General features: G+C 44.3%; 1 protein-coding gene across 1 annotated transcript in view; it reads left to right on the top strand.

The window, feature by feature from the left end:
• Positions 1-551: 551 nt before the first annotated feature.
• The window catches only part of gfra1b (gdnf family receptor alpha 1b), a 248,195-nt gene continuing 225,257 nt past the window's right edge, over positions 552-23,489 (top strand). The window contains exons 1-3 of the mRNA XM_068052971.1: positions 552-591; positions 1,153-1,452; positions 1,563-1,658. Coding sequence (XP_067909072.1) covers positions 552-591; positions 1,153-1,452; positions 1,563-1,658 — 436 coding nt within the window. The remainder of the gene's footprint in view (positions 592-1,152; positions 1,453-1,562; positions 1,659-23,489) is intronic.

Here is a 23,489-nt window from a genome sequence, read left to right as displayed (position 1 = left end):
GCAACGATGGGGGCGGGGGGTGTTGGTGGTGGTGGAAATAAACGGTGCGTAGGAAAGTAAGTGGCTGAATGCTAGTTCGGAGTTGGAGGAAGCTGCAGACGTTTATTTTAAAGGAGGCTGCTGGTGGTGGTAGCGTGCATGTGCTGGATACATCATACGCGTTAAGACAAGGGTTAGCAGTGGGCTGAACAAGGTATTGAACTGATGGATCGCTTGGGTTTCTGATAGCACTTTCAGGCTATATCGTTGGATGGGCTGATATTGTAGGGCGAGGGTTTCTCTCTATATAATATACTGTTTTTGTAATAAAAAGGGTTACAGATCGTGCCCGCAGATGATATCTATCTCCCCAATCGTTCAACTGCTGTGAATAAAAGTGAGGGAATAGCTTGGCTTGCTGGTTAAAGGGGTCAGTGCCTAAAACTAAATGGATCTGAACTGGACTGATTTGCATCGTTGGTTCGTACTGCACGCTGGAGTGTCAAAGTGCTGAATCTACTTAATGAAACAAAGCTGTTCATATTTGATGTGCTAAAAGAAGCTGAACCACAATGATTTCTACAGCCTGGTACTTCGTTCTGCCTATTATAGGTAAGATGCACAATTTTGCAAATCGTTCCATCTACCCTTCAACAATGCGGTACTGCTAGAAACTTAATAGCGAAGTATGTGTTGTCTTGAGGCCTTTTTGATACGCTAGCAGCCTCTTTTAAAATTCGCAGCCCAATAAAGGACGCCTTAGCTCCGACGGTTGATTAAACTATTTAATTTGGCTCCTCCACGTGAATCACACTCGCTCTATTTTATTATGTAACATTTGAACGTCAAATTAGGTATTACGTTGGGAAAATAAATTGGAGTGTTGCTGGTGTACAAAAAAAAGATTAATTTAAGATGTTATTTCTGCTTCTAGTGACCTGAATGAATCACATTTTCCAGTGTAGAATTTATTCGATATTAATTTCCTGATGTGTTACACGATTTGGAATATTGTCCTAGATGAGATAACTATTGCTAACGCTTCAGATGTGGTAAATTATCTGTAATGTTGTCTGAAAGATGCTTATTGATTTGCTATTGTTATTTATAAAGACCTTGAACCTTTTGAACTAATATGTGCTGGTTTTTGTCTTGTTTATTTTCCCCCTCCAGATGCGATAGTTCAGACTGCAGGTGTGAATCCTGTCCCTGCTGTTAGCCGTGTTGACTGCGTAAAGGGCAATGAACTGTGTACCAGCGACTCGGCCTGCAGCAGTAAGTACCGGACCCTGAGGCAATGCCTGGCCGGTAGCGCCAGCATGGTCACCGGACCTGAAGCGAAAAACGAGTGCATCAGCGCCATGGAGGTAGTCCAACAGAGCCCATTGTACAACTGCAGGTGTAAAAGGGGCATGAAGAACGAGAAGAGATGTCTCCGAATATACTGGAGCATTCACCAAAGTTTCATGCATGGTACGGCAGATATAGTTTTAAAGCTTCTCATTTTTATCATGTATAACAACTATTTCTAAAGATTTTTGTATACAATGTGACTAAGTAAACTGTGATTGTACCTCTCTCAGGGTTTACAATTACAGGTCATGATCTGGTCGGTTCCCCCTATGAGCCACCGAACAATCGACTTTCAGACATATTCAGGGCAGCATCCATCATCTCAGGTGAGAAGTTTCAGAGTTGCATGTGACTTGTACTGTGTCTCGATATTAAAATAACTAAATACCATATTTAAATTAAATTAACACACATAACGATCCACCTTTCCTATATATCCCAGATTTATATGTTGTCCTATGTCACGCTATGCAGCGCCTAGATTCGAGCCATTACAGTATCTTTCTTCATTGTAGAGCTTGCCACCAATCAATCTGATACTACTCCTAGGTCAACTCTGCATTGCCGCTACACTTGAAGTGGTATAACTAGGAAACATTGCAATATTTGAAAGAATTGCGAAATCTGAAATACCGGCCAATGTAAGGTGGCTTAAGACCGGGTATTTTCTAATGAGGTTTTCAACTGTACTTTCAACAATTTGATTGGGAGATTGTGCAGCACAGCATTATGGAATGTAGTATAAACTACGGCTTTAATTTAGGGCGGAGAGCGCAGAGCGGAGGATCACTGACCTTCGTTACATTTGACTATCAAAGGTGAAAATGAAATCGGCAAACCTGTTGCTGTGAGACCGAATTTAATCGCAAGAGCGTGAGCAAGAATGCAATTTTAAAAGGGGAATTTGGCAGTTCGTTTGCCGTTCCTTTCTTTCCTCCAGTGTTCATCCCTCATCTTCGCTTTCTGTCTGTAGATGGCAGTCTCACACCCTCGGAGTGGTTTTGTTCTGTCGCTGAAAATCTGATCAAGCCCTTTCAATTATGTGCCAGTTATGTTGCAAAGGTTTGCCGAGAGTTCATTGTCAAATGTCTGGTCACGTCAGGGTGGGTATTTCTCAGTAATGAGAGGTAATGCGACTTTCCTGTGCTCCTTTTTCACCTACATCACCATTCCATTTACTTTTCTTTTCTGTCTGTGAATGTCATTAAGACTGTACGACTCACCCACAAATGTAACGTACTGAGTTTACGCAACTAATTCAGGTAACGTTGCCTGTAAAGGGTAATATTCTTCAGAGATTTGCTTCAAATCAAACTTTTACGTTCCTAGATGCATCAGAAAACCTAGTTAAAAATAATTTTGAATAATAATTTACACTGGTCCAATGCCACTCAGGGAATCTCGGTACCCTTTATTAAATCTATAATTTAATAAATTCTTCATAGATTTCTAGACAAGAAAATTATAGCATCTGGAACAGGGAAGAGACCTGAACTTTTTTTATTCTTTCATGGGATGTGGGCATGGCTGGCAAGGCCAGCATTTGTTTCCCATCCCTAAAAGCCCTTGACAACTGAATGGCTTGCTCGGACATTTCCTAGTGCAGTTAAGAGTCAACCACATTTCAGTGGGTGTGGACTCACATGAAGGCCAGACTAGGTAAGGATGGCAGATTTCCTTTGTTAAAGGACATTAGTGAACCAGATTTTTTTAAGACAGTGATAGTTTCATGACACCATTTCAATCCCAGATTTTTATTCCGAAGAAGGGTCACTGACCCGAAATGTTAACTCTGCTTCTCTTTCCACAGATGCTGCCAGACCTGCTGAGTGAATCCAGCATTTCTTGTTTTTGTTCCAGATTTTTATTAATTGATTAAACTTTAAATTCCACCAACTGCCAAGGTGGGATTTGAACCCATGTCCCCAGGGCATTAGCCTGGGCCTCTAGATTGCTAGCTCAGTAACATTACCACTTCGCCACTGTAGCAACAACAACAATATATCATTCTACATAGAGGAAGGAATGGATTTTTAAAAATAAAATTAATAAATGACAGATCCTGGTGAGAGTGGGATTTGTAAGCACAGATTGCTGAATTAGAAAATTGAAAGGAAAGGGGTTGGGAATGAATTGGGTTGGGAATGAATTAATTTATCAGTAAACTCATTTGAGAGTAGAAAATGTTGCAACAGTTCCATGGAATACTGTCTTTTTATTTCTGCTTTTAATAAAAAAAATGTATGTGACTGGAAGTTTCATGCATCATTTAGCAGAAATATATATATGACAATGGGATAGCAACCCTGCTGTGTTGATGGCAGCCTTGCCATTATGGGCAGTTATCAGGAACTGCAGCAACTATACAGCTTTGAACTGGGTTAGGATTAGCAATAAAGGCAGGCTTGTTTAATTGATAGGGAAAGCAGCAGACTATTTTAGAAGTAGTGAGAGCAGCTTTATTTCAACATTTGGATTAGAGGAGATGGTGAGATTTTGCTTTAGGTTAGCAAAAATGATAGCTGTTGTAAGGATCGGTAATAATGACAACAGCCTTGTCTCTTGGGCAGTGTAGCTGATATAGTGACTGTACGTTCTCGAGCAATGTACAGCTAGAGGAAAATCCCTTATCATGAGACTGGTGGCACCACATGGTCAGGTTAGCAATCATATAAATATAACAGTGCATGGATTCCAGTGTGACAGCTAGCAAGTCATGGATCCTTACAACTGTATCATTCATCTTTTTTGCTTTGGTTCCATTCATGGTTTAAATTTTCTATCACAGCATGACTATACAATATATTCTATGTATCTCAGATGTGTAGTTTAATAGCCATAAAACAGAATAACAAAAACTGTTGATATACGAAAAATATCAACTATGTGTCACTGTTTTGTGACGTCTCAATAAATTGGCTTAATGAATGGCCCTGATAAAATGCCTTTGTTCCCTCTAGACTCGTCTATTCAAATTTCCTCTTGGCCAGCCTCCCTCTGCCATAAACTTGAGCTCATCCAAAACTCTGCTGCCTGTATCCTAACACACACCAAGTCCTGGTCACTCATCACTTCTGCAATAGCTGGCCTACATTGGCGCATACCTGGCAACACCTCAATTGAAAATTCTCATCATTGTGTTCAAATCCCTTCGTTACATTGTCACTCCCTGTCGCTGTAACCTCCTACAGACCTACAGTCCCAAATGATCTCCGTGGTTCTCCAATTTTGACCTCTAATGCATCCTTGATTTTCATTTTTTTCACCATTAGCAGCTGTGCCTTCAGCTGCCTAGACCTTAAGCTGTGGAATTTCCTCCTTAAACCACTCCACCTCTCTATTCTCTCCCTTTTAAATCACTCCTTAAAACCTAGCTCTTTGACCAAGCTTTTGGTCATCTCTCCTAATATTACTTTATAAGGTTAAGTGTCAAATTTTGTCTGATAACCCTCCTGTGAAATGTCTTGGGATGTTTTTGCTACATTAAAGGTGCTACATAAATGCAAGTTGTTGTTGTTAACAAGTAGAATGCTTTCTATTGTTGCACTCAGTGTCAGAATCAAGTCTTCCCAGATCAGGGAAATTGCTATTTGATGGTGAGTATCAAACCCTATCCAAAGCAATCATAATCAGCCCCAACTTCAGAAGATAACACCCTAATATGTCAGTGTGATGATTTCCATTTCCTGCAATCCAGTGGCAGCTCTGAGTGAGATTGCCAATTTAACACCCAAACAAGGGGCAGTTTTGTCCTGTGCAGATGGATTGTGATATAAAATCTGCACAACTAATTGACCTATGTGACTTGCATCCTATCAATCTGGGCTGGATTTGAACCCAGGTCTCAAAAGTAGACAGCCAAGGCTGGATTTTCAAAATGGAGTCTGAAGCCCGACACCCGGATAATTTCCGGATCCCAACCCCGTGCCTCAACTGCATCACTCACGCGATGCAATTTTGATATGTTAATACCCTAATTGGGAAGGAGGAAAACTCAGCACCCAATTAGTGGCTCTGAGCAATGCCAGGAGGTGGGAGAAGCCTGCAGAGCACAAGCAGCAAAAGCAGACGGCAGCCATGATCGGGCCTACAGCTGCCTTGCCGAAGAGAGCAGGCAGCTCCTTAGACAGCCAGCAGCATAAAAGAAAAAGACATTGTTGAAAGGTCCTTTTTAACCTGAAAAAAAGGTTTCCCTTCACCCCGTTGTGGACCTGATGGCTGTGCACTAAGCGCACCAGACTGTTCGGGTTTGCTGGAGTCCAAATTGAAAATGGCAGTCCTGACCCCGCCAAACCATTAACAAGCTCCTCTAAGAGCTTAATGGACCAGTAATTGGAGGTGAGTGGGTCCCCTGTTCCCTCGCCCCCGCCCTCACTTTAAAAATTGTACTCTGTTCCAGAGGCATCAGGTTGCCCCGCCAAGGACTGTGATTTTTAAATTGCATCTGCTCCCGGTTCCAAAGTTGCTGGCATTTGAAAACCCGGCACCCCAAGTCTGGCCTTCATTGCTCATTTCCCTGCATCCTGATTCAAAAAGAGAGATTTGTTTCTTTCCAAACAATTATGTTTGGTAACTGTGTGAGAACTAGATATTTGACATATTTCAAGTGGGATTTCTGAAGTAGTTTTTTCTGTGGAATGTAAATTCTTTTGTGATTCATAATTCATAGATGTTGCATGTTAACTAAAGACTACTGCCAATGACTATGGGTTTCTCCAGTATGGATCTTGGCAGATTTGTGGCAGTATAAGTCATTAAAAGTCTGGAGAACTCCCAAAACAACTGTATGGGGTAATGTACATTGGCGATAACTAAGAAGGCACATCTGGAACACAGTTTAATGATATAAGTTTTAGTATTGAATATTTATTATATGTGCAGAGATCTTGCTAGCAACACGCTATATATGACAAAATCATTGCAAAGGTTAAACCAGATTGTAAAGTCTATAAAAAATAAATTTTTAACTCTATTTTCAAAAAAGAATGTTTCTAATTAAGACTGATACTCACCATAGTGAGGAACAATTAGTGCTGGGAAACAGAGCACTTTGCTAATTTTGGTACTCCATCAGCATGAAACACCCTCATGTCTTGATGCTTAGTAAAGCTCATTGACGCTGCCCCAATATAGCTTAATCCGATACATTTTGCAACCTTCCCCTCTTTTTGCCCCTCTGAATGAAATTGTCAATTTATGTTAAGGGTCTACAGCCACTGGTATCTAGGTTGAGAAAGTACAAATTCATTTCCCTTTGGACCCTTACATAAAGCAAAGATTTCTTCCCATGTGTCCTGACTGAATCCAAACCTTTCCACCTTTCCACCTTTTCTCTCTCAACAATTTTCTTAGCCAATGTAACCTCTTGCCTCTTACTTGCCTGAAGGCATTGACTCCTCATTTAGGTGCAGTACTGGTAACACTGCAGCACCACACTTAAGAAGTTATTATTCGTCTGTGAGCCTGACTCTGCGTGTCAACAACTTATATGACTGCAGGAGACATCAGAGTTGAGCCTGATTCTATCTTCTTCAGACAGTCTGATTAATTTTCACCTTTCTAACCCACTGGAGTGAGGCTAACTATAGCATTCCAAGTGAGGTCAGATGGAATCTGGCATCTTTTTGGCATGTATGACTCAGCATGATAGAGCCTCCCTCAAATGGCTCGGAACGCATACTGTCCATCCGACTGCTCACCACCTCTGGTCCAGTACACCTACTCAGCATCTATGCTCCAACACTCTGCTCCCCACCTGAAGCTAAAGACCAGTTCTATGAACAACTCCATAACATCATTAGCAGCATCCCCAACACCAAACACCTATTCCTGCTGGGGGACTTTAATGCCAGGGTTGGGGCCGACCATGACTCATGGCCCTCCTGCCTTGGGCGCTATGGCGTTGGAAGGATGAATGAGAACGGGCAGAGACTGCTTGAGTTGTGTACCTATCATAACCTCTGCATCACCAACTCGTTCTTTCACACTAAACCCTGTCACCAGGTTTCATGGAGGCACCCAAGATCACGTCGTTGGCACCAGCTAGACCTCATTGTCACAAGGCGAGCCGCCTTAAACAGTGTTCAAATCACACACAGCTTCCACAGTGCGGACTGCGACACCGACCACTCCCTGGTGTGCAGCAAGGTTAGACTCAAACCAAAGAAGTTGCATCATTCCAAGCAGAAGGGCCACCCGCGCATCAACACGAGCAGAATTTCTCACCCACAGCTGTTACAAAAATTTCTAAATTCACTTGTAACAACCCTTCAAAGTACTCCCACAGGGGATGCTGAGACCAAGTGGGCCCACATCAGAGACGCCATCTATGAGTCAGCTTTGACCACCTACGGCAAAAGTGCGAAGAGAAATGCAGACTGGTTTCAATCTCATAATGAAGAGCTGGAACCTGTCATAGCCGCTAAGCGCATTGCACTGTTGAACTACAAGAAAGCCCCCAGCGATTTAACATCCGCAGCACTTAAAGCAGCCAGAAGTACTGCACAAAGAACAGCTAGGCGTTGCGCAAACGACGACTGGCAACACCTATGCAGTCATATTCAGCTGACCTCAGACACCGGAAACATCAGAGGAATGTATGATGGCATGAAGAGAGCTCTTGGGCCAACCATCAAGAAAATCGCCCCCCTCAAATCTAAATCGGGGGACATAATCACTGACCAACGCAAACAGATGGACCGCTGGGTTGAGCACTACCTAGAACTGTACTCCAGGGAGAATGCTGTCACTGAGACTGCCCTCAATGCAGCCCAGCCTCTACCAGTCATGGATGAGCTGGACATACAGCCAACCAAATCGGAACTCAGTGATGCCATTGATTCTCTAGCCAGCGGAAAAGCCCCTGGGAAGGACAGCATTACCCCTGAAATAATCAAGAGTGCCAAGCCTGCTATACTCTCAGCACTACATGAACTGCTATGCCTGTGCTGGGACGAGGGAGCAGTACCCCAGGACATGCGCGATGCCAACATCATCACCCTCTATAAAAACAAAGGTGCTCGCGGTGACTGCAACAACTACCGTGGAATCTCCCTGCTCAGCATAGTGGGGAAAGTCTTTGCTCGAGTCGCTCTGAACAGGCTCCAGAAGCTGGCCGAGCGCGTCTACCCTGAGGCACAGTGTGGCTTTCGTGCAGAGAGATCGACCATTGACATGCTGTTCTCCCTTCGTCAGATAGAGGAGAAATGCCGTGAACAACAGATGCCCCTCTACATTGCTTTCATTGATCTCACCAAAGCCTTTGACCTCGTCAGCAGACGTGGTCTCTTCAGACTACTAGAAAAGATCGGATGTCCACCAAAGCTACTAAGTATCATCACCTCATTCCATGGCAATATGAAAGGCACAATTCAACATGGTGGCTCCTCATCAGAGCCCTTTCCTATCCTGAGTGGTGTGAAACAGGGCTGTGTTCTCGCACCCACACTTTTTGGGATTTTCTTCTCCCTGCTGCTTTCACATGCGTTCAAATCCTCTGAAGAAGGAATTTTCCTCCACACAAGATCAGGGGGCAGGTTGTTCAACCTTGCCCGTCTAAGAGCGAAGTCCAAAGTACGGAAAGTCCTCATCAGAGAACTCCTCTTTGCTGACGATGCTGCTTTAACATCTGACACTGAAGAGTGCCTGCAGAGTCTCATCGACAGGTTTGCGTCTGCCTGCAATGAATTTGGCCTAACCATCAGCCTCAAGAAAACGAACATCATGGGGCAGGACGTCAGAAATGCTCCATCCATCAATATTGGCGACCACGCTCTGGAAGTGGTTCAAGAGTTCACCTACCTAGGCTCAACTATCACCAGTAACCTGTCTCTCGATGCAGAAATCAACAAGCGCATGGGTAAGGCTTCCACTGCTATGTCCAGACTGGCCAAGAGAGTGTGGGAAAATGGCGCACTGACACGGAACACAAAATTCCGAGTGTATCAGGCCTGTGTCCTCAGTACCTTGCTCGACGGCAGCGAGGCCTGGACAACGTATGCCAGCCAAAAGCGACGTCTCAATTCATTCCATCTTCGCTGCCTTCGGAGAATACTTGGCATCAGGTGGCAGGACTATATCTCCAACACAGAAGTCCTTGAAGCGGCCAACACCCCCAGCTTATACACACTACTGAGTCAGCGGCGCTTGAGATGGCTTGGCCATGTGAGCCGCATGGAAGATGGCAGGATCCCCAAAGACACATTGTACAGCGAGCTCGCCACTGGTATCAGACCCACCGGCCGTCCATGTCTCCGCTATAAAGACGTCTGCAAACGCGACATGAAATCGTGTGACATTGATCACAAGTCGTGGGAGTCAGTTGCCAGCATTCGCCAGAGCTGGCGGGCAGCCATAAAGACAGGGCTAAATTGTGGCGAGTCGAAGAGACTTAGTAGTTGGCAGGAAAATAGACAGAGGCGCAAGGGGAGAGCCAACTGTGCAACAGCCCCGACAAACAAATTTCTCTGCAGCACCTGTGGAAGAGCCTGTCACTCCAGAATTGGCCTTTATAGCCACTCCAGGCGCTGCTTCACAAACCACTGACCACCTCCAGGCGCTTACCCATTGTCTCTCGAGACAAGGAGGCCCAAAGAAAGAAGAATGGCTAAACATACTGATCCATGGAGGAGATGAATCCAGATGTTCACCTTAAAGGTGAAAGGATAGTATGCTAGCCCATATGCCACCAAGTCCACTTCTGTGCAGGTTTTTAATTGGAATGTTTGAGTTTATGTTATTTTTTGACTTCAGGCATTATCTTTGTATTCAATCTTGCAATATAATGAATATGTCTCCTCGGCAATGCATCAACTGTGATTGAGTTGGTGAGCAACCAGCACTGAGTTCTCTGTTGATGCTACTTTGGGTCACCACTAGAAGGGAGTGAAGGTAACCCAGTGATGGCTCTTATTTTCTCTTCTTCATTTGGAAGCACCAGATATTTGCTCAGCATCTCCTCACATCAAGGCAGATATTAGGAACTCATAGTATGTAGGATTACAGATGCATATCCTATCTCATTATGCATTGTGCCATGCAATGATGTTCTAAAACACTGTGCCATTATTGTTATGATGAATATGGCAGTATCAGGTAAACTTATCATCATCATGTTTTACCTCTGTGTTTCAGTGGTCCTATGGTATGAGTAATCTATCTTATATGAAGATTAAGTAAAGTGAGTTCTTTGCAAAAACCTTTATCTTGTTCTGCCTATTTCATTTCATTTTGGGTACTATATATATCATATCAAATCTTGGGCTCAGAATTGACCACACCAATGCTATCATCTCATCACCCTGATGATGACTTCCTCACACAATGCATAGTGTATACAAAATTGCCAACATTTCTTGGCTGATATTGGGCAATTATTCAAATGTAGGCAGCTCTGTAGTTGTTCAAGATTAAAATGACCCACTGCGCATGCAAAAGAAGATTGCTGAATAAATTAAGAACTGTGCAGAGTGTTTGCAAGTGGCATTAGACAGTAATTACATCATTTTGATTCATTCTTAAATAAAAGAGAAAAACTACCTTCAAAGTTGGGATAGCTTCCAATTTAAATGGTAAGAAGATGACATTTTTGCTCCCAGTCTTTTGGGCTTTGACATAGTTTCAAATGTTTTTCTTCCATTATACAAAAAAGCCCTGAAAGCATATGGAGTTAGCTATGCGTAAATTCCTTCAGGCTCTTCATGGCACAAACTTTTAAGTTGCTGCGCTGTTATCAAAAGATTTGGGTGAGAATTCCAGAGGTCAGTTTGCACAAAATCTTTGTGCAGTTTTGTGAAATGATCTGTGAAGAATTCAAAAGCTCCTTTTCTAGCATGTCATTTCATACCTATTAAATTACTTCATCCTTATCCACCCAATTATAGAGGTGCTATATGAAATGCACATTATTGTAGTATTGTTTAAGATTATAACGTACGATAGATATAATGCTTGAGGTTTGGTGGCATTTGCTCTTCAAAGTTTCTATTACTTAGTAAGTATTTATAATAATTATTTTCCTTGAATTATAATTTTTGTCTTTGTTTAGTAATTGGATTAGGTTCTAGTTGCCCCTTTTCTGATATTTGTTAATTACATATTGGAGTTTTAGAAATAATCCAATTGGAGTGTTCTATTTCATATTACTGTCACTCGCGCTCCATCAATTACTACAGTAAAATATGGCAAATATAACGATCATTTCCGTTTCTAATTGTAAATGCAGAGTACTCAAATATGCCACTTGTAGATTAGATAATAAAATGTTATAGTTCCTCTAAGATAAAAGAAATAAAGACTTGTAGTTATATAAATGGAGATTTTCAGCTTTGGTATTCTCGGCGCACATTGGATAATAAAATGTTATAGTTCCTCTAAGATAAAAGAAATAAAGACTTGTAATTATATAAATGGAGATTTTCAGCTTTGGTATTCTCGGTGCACATTGGGAGCACATAGCACATCCCCAGCCCATGATTTTCTATCCATTAACTTTAATGAACAGAAAATTGCAGACTGGGAGAGCAAACTTTCCTGATATACATTCTCAGCATATGTTGAGAATGCCAAAGCAGAAAATCTCCCCTAATGGTATCAGATTCAAAAGCACTTTTTAGGCAATGGATTACAGTGACTGTAGGAAACTAAGATCCCACAAATAGCAATAAAGGGCCCAATTTTAACTTGTGCAAGTACGTGGATTTTGAGTGGGTTAAAATCAGGCCCAAGATGTCCAACCAATTAAGCTGGATTAACTTTTGGTTGTGCTAAAGGAAGAATGTCGGCTAGGACAGTTCACTACCCTTCAAATAGTACCATGCGATCTTTAATAGTTCATTCAGATGGCAGTACCTGTGGGTATATCGTACTCCTTCAGCACTGCAGTGAAGTGCTCGACTAGATTACATGCTTAATCCATGAGGTAGTTTGAACCACAACCTTCTGATTCAGATACAAGAGTTCTACCAACTGAGCCAAGCTGTTATTTAGGCAATCCTACACCAGTACTTTTTTCCACGGTTATTCATCACTCATAACTCATCTAGTTTTTTCTTATTTAACTATTTAGTTTCTACTACAGAGCTGAATAGTCAGCGCTTGCTGCCAAATTAGCTGGAGCAGAATGTATAACAAAGCCAATGAGCTAAATCAAACCCATTTCTCATCTTTAAGATATATTCCACTATGTACTTTCGATTACATAAAACTTATTTGTACTGTCTTATTTGTACTGTTAACCTGTAATTAAATTCTTATCAACAGTCTTAAGGAAGATGAGCTAGAGATGCTGAATGGCCACTCATTTGTATTTATCTTTGTAATTTTCATTCTGAGTTTCATAGGTTGATTTCCTTCTAAGATAAAATATAATCAGTGCCCTTTGGTTTTGTGATACTCGAGTGCCTTTGTAGTTTTTATTTTAATTACTGAATAATGATGTGAATGGCTTATGTCTGTATTGGTAATAAGATTGATTTCAAAATGTGATACTGTTTGTGCATAGTGCAGCTTGCCAACTTTAAAACATAGATTGGTAGCTTGTAGGAGTCAGATGAGTTTACCACATAATACATTCTCAACCCTGGCTAGACTGTTAGGGTGAGACATTAAGCAGAGAAGAAATACTTCCCCTGACAGTTGGAAATTTGGAGTGAGAATTAATCTGGGCTCCTCATCTATGCATAATCGAAATTGGCTACATAGTAACATTGGTAAAACCAAAGAGTCGATTGCCTGTCTGCCAATGTTCTTAAGCAATGTTGGTGTACTGTTATGACCAACCGCTCCAGTCAAAGCCCCCAATCAAAATATACGATTATGATTGTGATGGGAGAAACGCACTGTTATTTCAATCCCGTCCCTCCACAGATCACCTAACATATCATTTTAAACTTTCCAAGTTAAAGAAAGACCCAGCCAAATTGTACCATCTATTATGGGCGGCACAGTAGCGCAGTGGTTAGCACCAGCGACCCGGGTTCGGTTCTGGGTCCTGCCTGTGCAGAGTTTACAAGTTCTCCCTGTGTCTGCGTGGGTTTCCGCCGGGTGCTCCGGTTTCCTCCCACCTCCAAAAGACTTGCAGGTTGATAGGTAAATTGGCCACTGTAAATTGCCCCTAGTGTAGGTAGGTGGTAGGAGAATGGTGGGGATGTGGTAGAACATATGGGGGTAGTGTAGGGTTAGTATAAATGGGTGGTTGATGGTCGGCACAGACTCGGTGGGCTATATCTCTAAATAAAAAAAAAATAAAAATAATTGAGCCCCCAAATGAGGCTAACCAAACCAGGTTTTGTTAAATCAACAAATTAACTGTTCAGTTAGAAAAACTAAATTCTTAAACATTACTAAGATATAAACAACATTTAAAATAGAAAAAAATAGAGTCCTTGCAAATTTACGCTCCTGCCGGAGGTGAAAAAGTCCAAAGTTGCTTGACGTCCTCACAGCCGTCTGATGGGGAGAAAAAAGGTTCTTCAACAGTATAATAGTCTGTAGTCTAATTCCAGCAGTAAATGATGCTACCCTTCTCCAGCAATGAATTTCAACAATTAACAACTTGCAAACACTTTCAATAGAATCAGTCTGACTTTAGAGTTTTTGAGGGATAAAAGATTGTCAGAGTCTAACTTCCCTTCCTTCAGTTTAAATTATCAGAGATGTCTGTTTTGGCTTGACTTTTTTTTTAATTTTGAGAAAGAATAATGAATAAACAGACTAAATTCTCTTCCTTCAGTTGAAATGGTCTGAGAGCTCTTCTTTCAGGTGCTAACACATAGCTGTCTGTCTATGTCCCCTGTTAGAACAGACTATTTCCACTATAAGCCAGGTCAAAATTGAATTGTAACAAATGTATCTCTAGATACTCAGTCCAAGTGGCTGTATCCAAGGTAACTAGAATGCACCCTTTGAATTGCAGTCTCTGAATGGCTGTATCCAAGGCAACAAGAATGCATTCTTTGACTCAGTCTTTAGAGCTTGCTGCCTTAAAGCAGTACGGCTCTTTTTCCAGCCTTAAAGGCACACCGCATTCTTCCCAGAAAATAAAACTGCAGGATCATAACAGTACCTATACCCCAAGGACTGCAGCGGTTCAAGAAGGCAGCTCATCACCACCTTCTCAAGGGCAATTAAGGATGGGCAATAAATGCTGGCCTAGCCAGTGATACCCACATCCCCCGAACAAATAAAAAACAAACCTGGAGTAGGTAAGGTAAATAACATGGATGCTGTTACGACCAGGTGAGAAAGAGGCCCTTTCAGCCTTCACCTGGTCTTACTGTAACAGGGTTTAATTTTAAACACACTGTTTTTAGCTACCCCTTGGTGAATCCTTGATCACCGCTTTCCAATTATAAGGCAAAGAAACCAGCACAAACAGGCTTTCTTAGGGTTAAAGAAGAAAAGTTTAAATTGATTAAACTTAAACTTAAACTCTAATTCAATTAACACCTGGGGATACACGCCGTGCATCACACTAGCATGCATACGCAATACATGCAAATAGAGACATAAAAGAGCAGAAGAAAAATAAAGTGGAAAGGTTTGAGGCAATATCTGAAGAGTTGTTGTTACGGGTTCTTCGAGATAACTGTAGAGTCCTTGATTGTAGCTGGATCTTGCTTTTCATAGAAGCATAGAAAATAGGAGCAGAAGTAGGCTATTCGGCCCTTTGGGCCTGCTCCGCCTTTCAAAAAAAGATAATGGCTGATAGTCTAATTCAGTAACCTGTTCCCGCTTTCTGCCGATATCCCTTGATCTGTTTGGCATTAAGAAATATATCTATCTCCTTGAATATATTTAATGACTTGGCCTCCACTGCCTTCTGTGGTAGAGAATTCCACAGGTTCACCACCCTCTGAGTGAAGACATTTCTCTTCATCTTGGTTCTAAATGGTATACTCCATATCCTGACACTGTGACCCCTGGTTCTGGACTCCCCAACCATCGGGAACATCCTCCCTGCATCTAGCTTGTCTAGTCCTGTTAAAATTTTATAGGTTTCTATGAGATCCCCTCTCATTCTTCTAAACTCTAGTGAATATAGGCCTAGGTCGACCCAATCTCTCATCATCCGTCAATCCTGATATCCCAGGAATCAGCCTAGTAAATCTTTTTTGCACTCACTCCAAGGCAAGAACATCCTTCCTCAGATAAGGAGACCAAAACGGCACACAATACTCCAGATGTGGTCCCACCAAGACCCTGTATAACTGCAGTAAGACATCCTTGCTCCTGTACTCAAATCCTCTTGCAATGAAGGCCAACATACCATTCGCCTTCCTAATTGCTTGCTGCACATGAATGTTTGCTTTCAGTGACTGGTGTTCAAGGACACCCAGGTCTCATTGCACCTCCCCCTTTCCCAAATTAACACCATTAAGATAATAATCTGCCTTTCTGTTTTTACAACCAAAGTGGATAACCTCACATTTATCCACGTTATACTGCATCTGCCCTGCATTTGCCCACTCACCCAACTTGTGCAACTCACATTGGAGCCTCTTTGCATCCTCCTCACAGCTCACATTCCCCCCCAGCTTTGTGTCGTCTGCAAACTTGCAAATGTTACATGTAGTTCCTTCACCCAAGCCATTAATAGATATTGTGAATATTGGAGCTCAGTATTCTTCTTAAACCTTGTTCGCTGTAGGAGACTTTTCTCTCTTGAGGTTGATGTGGATTCAGAGGCTTGTGAGATAGAGATGGGAGCAGACAGGAGAGATCTCAGTCCAGCAGCAAACAGCTTTCTGCCTTCAAACTCTCTGTGACCTGTTCAAAAGAAAACCCTGGAACAGCCAGGTAGTCGTGTGACCAGCTGGTCTAACCAGTCCTGGCCCTTATGGATTGTATCCTCCTTAGCAGGCCCTGGAATGTGCTTCCTCACCTTCGATGTCTGTTAGTATATAAATTTCTTTTTTAGCCAGGGCTGATCTGTTTAACAAGTCATTTCCTTGCTCCAACAACAGTTAAAAATCAATGTTCATGACAAAATTGATGTGCCTCATTCTTGGCAGGTGGGGGCCTAGCATGACACCTCCACACCCAGCGGAATGAAATGCGATTTGTGAAAAGTGCATTTCATTAAAAGGGTCAGGAGAAAATATAAGATACAGAAAAAACCCATGCATTTCTCTCGTTCATTCACAAATCCTAAAACATATTAAAAATCACCCTTTTATTGGCGTCCCAATAAACATGTGGTTCTTTTTTGGGGAAGTTTCTGTTTCGTTTGCCCATTTCCATGGCTGCCTAGGTTCTTTGTTCCTGCTGAGGCAATTTTTTTCCCCAGGAGAGTCAGCAATGGGTGGGTCTATCCTGAACGTTCCTTCAGGGCTTTACTGAGTCATGCAAAGGCTTTTGACTTTAGGTGATGTGTGGTTTTCTTTTTTCTGACTGTAGAGGAAGATTCTTTGCTAATCTGCCCTTCGGCCCAGAGGACATTCCTGCCTGCAGGTATTCGTGCAGGCTCTACTGCACTCCCCTGTGGCACTTTGACTACGCGAGGCATCACCCTCATGGTTTCTGTGCCCCCTAGAGATCTTTCTTTGCCTCTGCTGGTTCATGTAAATGCTCTGGTGGGGTGCTTCTAATGCCTGCATTTACATAGGCAGATGTGGGGTCGACCGTTTCAAATTTTTCGGGGCTGGCTGACCAGACAGTAGGGTTTTCATCCGGGATTCCTCCCGGATTTCCTTTACCTGCCCTCTTGGTCACTTTTTCCCCTTCCCTGTCTAACCTTTTGCCAGTCTAATGCCTGCCTGTCCCTTTTTGTTCTCGGCGGGGCTCCCTAACAATTCACCAGCCCTCTGCTGGAGGGTTCCTTGAACTTAGGGGTGCAGGTTTCACTGTAGGTTGGTGTTTCCTCTCAACCTGGCACATGTAGCAACTCTTGCAGTACTTCACCACATCTTTGTGGAGTTTTGGCCAGTCAAACTGCTCTCTTATGCAGGTTTTGGTCTTTCGTGTACCGACATGTACAGCCACTGTAGTCTCGTGGGCCCTTATTTATATTTCTCTCCGGTACCTCTGTGGCACCAGTAACTGGTGAACTGCTGTCCACTCCTTGCTCTCAGGTCTGTGAGGAGAACTCCATTTCCTCAGCAGCACCTCATTCTTCAAATGGTAGCAATCAGGGACTCCCTTTGCTTCACTTTCAGACTGTGCAGCCTGTGCTAATGCTTACAATACTGGGTCGGCTTGCTGAGTCTCACCTACGAAAAATCGATTTTAATTCATTCCCTGGGTCTCCTAACTTTCCAAAAAAAGTCTTGGACAGGCAGACCTCATGGTTATCTGCCTGCAGTGCCAATGCAGTCTCCTCTGGGGGAGCTGATTTGATCTGGGCCTGATCCACTACACATTCAGGGAAACTGCAGGGGTCTGTCTCCCGCCACTGCCCTGTCTCTCTGACCTCCTGCGTAAAGCCTGGCTCGGGTATAAAATTAAAACCCGACCCGGCCCAACCCGAAAACAGCCAACCCGACCCTGACCCGGGCCCGAGTCCTTTAATTTTTTTTACTGCCCAACCCGACCTGAACCTGACACATGTAGTTGGGTTTGGTCGGGTGGCCAGGCTTTACTGCAGAGTGCGGAGTTCGGACTGCACGTTTCCCTCCTTGATGTCCTGAATGTTCATTTGAAGATCACTTCCCAGAGCAAGGCAGCACCGTCCACGTCCAGCTGTACCCGACCCGAGCCCGAATGCTGGACCCAGAAAAGAGACCTGACCCAACCCAAACCTGACACATGTCGTCGGGTCTGGTTGGGTTTGGGTCGGGTAGCCACGCTTTACTCCTGCGGTCTTTCACTACCGAGGGGGGGCTACCACCTTCCTCCCCGCCAGATCATTACCTAGGAGCAGGTCAACCCTGTCCACAGGCAAACTAGGGACAATCCCTACAGTCACCGGTCCCGAAACTAGGTTGCACTCCAGGTGCACCTAGTTTGTACGTGTGCAGGCATACACTGCCCTCCAATACCATTTACCATCATTTTGATGTTCACTGCATTCTCTGGGGGATAGGTCAGGCTTTTTTCCAGTAAAAGGGATCCAGTGGCCCCTGTGTTCCTGAGAATTATGATGGGCTTGCTTGCCCCATTTGAGGGCAATGGGTTTTTGTTTTTATTCATTCATGGGATGTGGGCATCGCTGGCTAGGCCAGTATTTATTGCCCATCCCTAATTGTCCGTGTCCTCAGTACCTTGCTCTATGGCAGCAAGGCCTGGACAACGTATGTCAGCCAAGAGCGACGTCTCAATTCATTCCATCTTCGCTGCCTCCGGAGAATACTTGGCATCAGGTGGCAGGACCGTATCTCCAACACAGAAGTCCTCGAGGCGGCCAACATCCCCAGCTTGTACACACTACTGAGTCAGCGGCGCTTGAGATGGCTTGGCCATGTGAGCCGCATGGAAGATGGCAGGATCCCCAAAGACACATTGTACAGCGAGCTCGCCACTGGTATCAGACACACCGGCCATCCATGTCTCCGCTTTAAAGACGTCTGCAAACACGACATGAAATCCTGTGACATTGATCACAAGTCGTGGGAGTCAGTTGCCAGCGTTCGCCAGAGCTGGCGGGCAGCCATAAAGACAGGGCTAAAATGTGGCGAGTCGAAGAGACTTAGTAGTTGGCAGGAAAAAAGACAGAGGTGCAAGGGGAGAGCCAACTGTGCAACAGCCCCGACAAACAAATTTCTCTGCAGCACCTGTGGAAGAGCCTGTCACTCTAGAATTGGCCTTTATAGCCTGCTTCACAAACCACTGACCACCTCCAGGCGCGCATCCATTGTCTCTCGAGATAAGGAGGCCCAAAGAACCTAATTGTCCTTGAGAAGGTGGTGGTGAGCTGCCTTCTTGAACCGCTGCAGTCCATGTGGGGTAGGTACACCCACAGTGCTGTTAGAAAGGGAGTTCCAGGATTTTGACCCAGCGGCAGTGAAGGAACGGCGATATAGTTCCAAATCAGGATGGTGTGTGACTTGGAGGGGAATTTGCAGGTGGTGGTGTTCCCATGCATTTGCTGCCCTTGTCCTTCTAGTTGGTAGAGGTCGCGGGTTTGGAAGGTGCTGTCTAAGGAGCCTTGGTGCGTTGCTACAGTGCATCTTGTAGATGGTACACACTGCTGCCACTGTGCGTCGGTGGTGGAGGGATTGAATGTTTGAGGATGGGTGCCAATCAAGCAGGCTGCTTTTTCCTGGATGGTGTTGAACTTCTTGAATGTTGTTGGAGCTGCACCCATCCAGGCAAGTGGAGAGTATTCCATCACACTCCTGACTTGTGCCTTGTAGATGGTGGACAGGCTTTGGGGAGTCAGGAAATGAGTTACTCGCTGCAGGATTCCTAGCATCTGACCACCTCTTGTAATCATGGTATTTATATGGCTACTCCAGTTCAGTTTCTGGTCAATGGTAGCCTCTAGGATGTTGATAGTAGGGGATTCAGCGATGGTAATGCTGTTGAATGTCAAGAGGAGATGGTTAGATTCTCTCTTGTTGGAGATGGTCATTGCCTGGCACTTGTGTGGCACGAATGTTACTTGCCACTTCTCAAGCCCAAGCCTGGATATTGTCCAGGTCTTGCTGCATTTCTACACGGACTGCTTCAGTATCCGAGGAATCGCAAATGGTGCTGACCATTGGGCAATCATCAGCAAACATCCCCACTTCTGACCTTATGATTGAAGGAAGGTCATTAATGAAACAGCTGAAGATGGTTGGGCCTAGGACACTACCCTGAGGAACTCCTGCAGTGATCTCCTGGAGCTCAGATGATTGATCTCCAACAACCACAACCATCTTCCTTTGCATTAGGTATGACTCCAACCAGCCGAGAGTTTTCCCCCTGATTCCCATTGACTCCAGTTTTGCTAGGGCTCCTGGATGCCATACTCGGTCAAATGCTGCTTTGATGTCAGGGGCAGTCACTCTCACCTCACCTCTTCAGTTCATCTCATTTGTCCATGTTTGAACCACGGCTGTGATGAGGTCAGGAGCTGAGTGGCCTTGGCGGAACCCAAACTGATCGTTACTGAGCAGGTTATTGCTAAGCAAGTGCTGCTTGATGCCACTGTTGATGACACTTTTCATCACTTTACTGATGATTGAGAGTAGACTGATGGGGCGGTAATTGGCCGGATTGGACTTGTCTTGCTTTTTGTGTACAGGACATACCTGGGCAATTTTCCACATTGCCAGGTAGTTGCCAGTGTTGTAGGTGTACTGGAACAGCTTGGCTAGGGGTGCGGCAAGTTCTGGAGCACAGGTCTTCAGTACTATTGCTGGAATATTGTCAGGGCCAATAGCCTTTGCAGTATCCAGTGCCTTCGGTTGTTTCTTGATATCAAGCGGGGTGAATCGAATTGGCTGAAGTCTGGCATCTGCGATGCTGGGGACTTCAGGAGGAGGCCGAGATGGATCATCAACTTGGCACTTCTGGCTGAAGATTGTTGTAAATACTTCTGCCTTATCTTTCGCACTAATGTGCTGGGCTCCCCCATCATTGAGGATGGGGATATTTGTGGAGCCATCTCCTCCAGTTAGTTGCTAAATTATCCACCCCAATTCACAGCTGGGTGTGGCAGGACTGCAGAGCTTAGATCTGATCCGTTGGTTATGGGATCGCTTAGCTCTGTCTATTGCATGCTGCTCACGCAGTTTGGCACGCAAGTAGTCCTCTGTTGTAGTTTCACCAGGTTGACACATCATTTTTAGGTATGCCTGGTGCTGCTTCTGTCATGCCCTCCTGCACTCTTCATTGAACCAGGGTTGGTCTCCTGGCTTGATGCTAATGGTAGAGTGGGGGATATGCTGGTCCATGAAGTTACAGATTGTGGCTGAGTACAATTCTGCTGCTGCTGATGGTCCACAGCGCCTCATGAATGCCCAGTTTTGCATTGCTAGATCTGTTTGAAATCTATCCCATTTAGCACGGTGATAGTGCCACACAACACGGTATGTGATGGACGGTATCCTCAATGTGAAGGCGGGACTGCATCTCCACAACAACTGTGCGGTGGTCACTCCTACCAATACTGTCATGGACAGATGCATCTGCGGCAGGCAGATTGGTGAAGACAAGGTCAAGAATGTTTTTCCCTCTTGTTGGTTCCCTCACCGCCTGCCGCAGGCCCACTCTAGCAGCTATATCCTTTCGGACCTGGCCAGCTTGGTCAGTAGTGGTGCTACCGAGCCACTCTTGGTGATGGACATTGAAGTCCCCCACCCCGAGTACATTCTGCGCCCTTGCCACCCTCAGTGCTTCCTGCAAGTGGTGTTCAGCATGGAGGAGTACTGACTCATCAGCTGAGGGAGGGCGGTAGGTGGTAATCAGCAGGAGGTTTCCTTGCCTATGTTTGACCTGATGCCATGAGACTTCATGGGGTCTGGAGTCAATGTTGAGGACTCCCAGGGCAACTCCCTTTCTACTGTATACCACTGTGCCTCCACCTCTGATGGGTCTGTCCTGCCGGTGGGATGGTGATGGTGGCGTCTGGGACATTGTCTGTAAGGTATGATTCTGTGAGTATGACTATGTCAGGCTGTTGCTTGACTAGTCTGTGGGACAGCTCTCCCAACTTTGGCACAAGTCCCCAAATGTTAGGAAGGAGGACTTTGCAGGGTCAACAGGTCTGGGTTTACTGTTGTTGTTTCCAGTGCCTAGGTTGATGCCAGCTGGTCTGTCTGGTTTCATTCCTTTTTATTGACTTCGTAGCGGTTAGATACAACTGAGTGGCTTGCTAGGCCATTTCAGAGGGCATGTAAGATTCAACCACATTGCTGTGGATCTGGAGTCACATGTTGGTCAGACCAGGTAGGGACAGCAGATTTCCTTCCCTAAAGGACATTAGTGAACCAGATGGGTTTTTACAACAATCGACAATGGTTTCATGGCCATCATTAGACTAGCTTTTAATTCCAGGTTTATTAATTGAATTCAAATTCCACCTTCTGCTGTGGTAGGATTCAAACCCATGTCTCCAGAGCAATACCCTGGGTCTCTGGGTTTCTAGTCCAGTGACAATACCACAACACCACCACCTCCCCCCAGTTTCTCTTCAGGCACAAAACCTTGATAACCCTCAGGAATCCTATTAGATTTTCCTGCACTTGCAGCCGTAAGCTTCCTTGGTCTCACTCTTACTGCAGTTAAAGCCACAGCTTGTTCTGCTGTGCTTTCCATCAGGTTCCTTTCTTCACTGAGCGGGTGTGCCCTGATTAACCCTACAGGTTTTCCCTTTTGTTTCCATCGGTCAGCTTTGAATTGCCCTGCTTTATTACAATGGAAGCACACAGGTCTCTGGGTCTCACTCTTGCTCACAGCACCTTTCTTTCTGGCTAGAGAAGTTCCCCCTATGTCTCCTGCTTTCCTTTCTCTCCCAGGACTGCTTGGGCTCCTATCACCTTCCCACCCTTTGTCCCTTTTGGATTTGTGGGGGTGACCTGGAAAGGTTCTTCCCTGGGAAATCGACTTAAAAATTAAAGCCAACACATCAGCCAGAATGGCCACTTGACAGGCTCTCTGGACCCGCTGCTCCTCTACATGGGTCTTTATGGAGAGTGCGAGACAGTTTTTAAATTCCTCTAACAGAACTACATCTCTGAGAGTCTCATCGCTGAGCTGTACTTTAAGAGCCCTTAGCCACTGGTCAAAAGCCAGCTGCTTGCTTTTTTCAAACTCCAGATAAGTTTGATTATCTTGCTTCATGAGGTTTCTAAACTTTATCCCCCAAGGATAGCATTTTTGGTCAGTTCATAATTTAATGAACTCTCATCTGGCAACAGGAAATAGACCCCATGGGCTTTTCCAGTCAGCTTGCATTGCAGTAAAAGAGGCCAGGTCTCAGCTGGCCATTTTAGCTGTCTTGCCAGTTTCTCAAAGGACAGAAAAATCCTTCTACATCCTCCTCATTGAATCTTGGAATTAGTTGAGCTAGTTTTAACAATTTTGTACCCAACTCTGAATTACGCTCCTTCATATTGGTCGTGCTTTCACTGGGGTTACTCTGTCGCCCCCTAGTTAACTCAAGCCGCAGCAGCTCTCTTTATTCGCATTTCTTCTTTCTCTCTCTCTCTCTCCTCTCTCTCTTGTTCCTTCTCCTGTCTTTCTCTCTCTCTCTCTCTCTCCTCTCTTTCCCTTCACATTCCTTCTGGAAGGCT

This window comes from Heterodontus francisci, chromosome 20, assembly GCF_036365525.1.
Source record: "Heterodontus francisci isolate sHetFra1 chromosome 20, sHetFra1.hap1, whole genome shotgun sequence".
In the NCBI taxonomy this organism is placed as follows: Eukaryota; Metazoa; Chordata; class Chondrichthyes; order Heterodontiformes; family Heterodontidae; genus Heterodontus; species Heterodontus francisci.
This window is presented reverse-complemented; position numbering and strand designations above follow the sequence as displayed.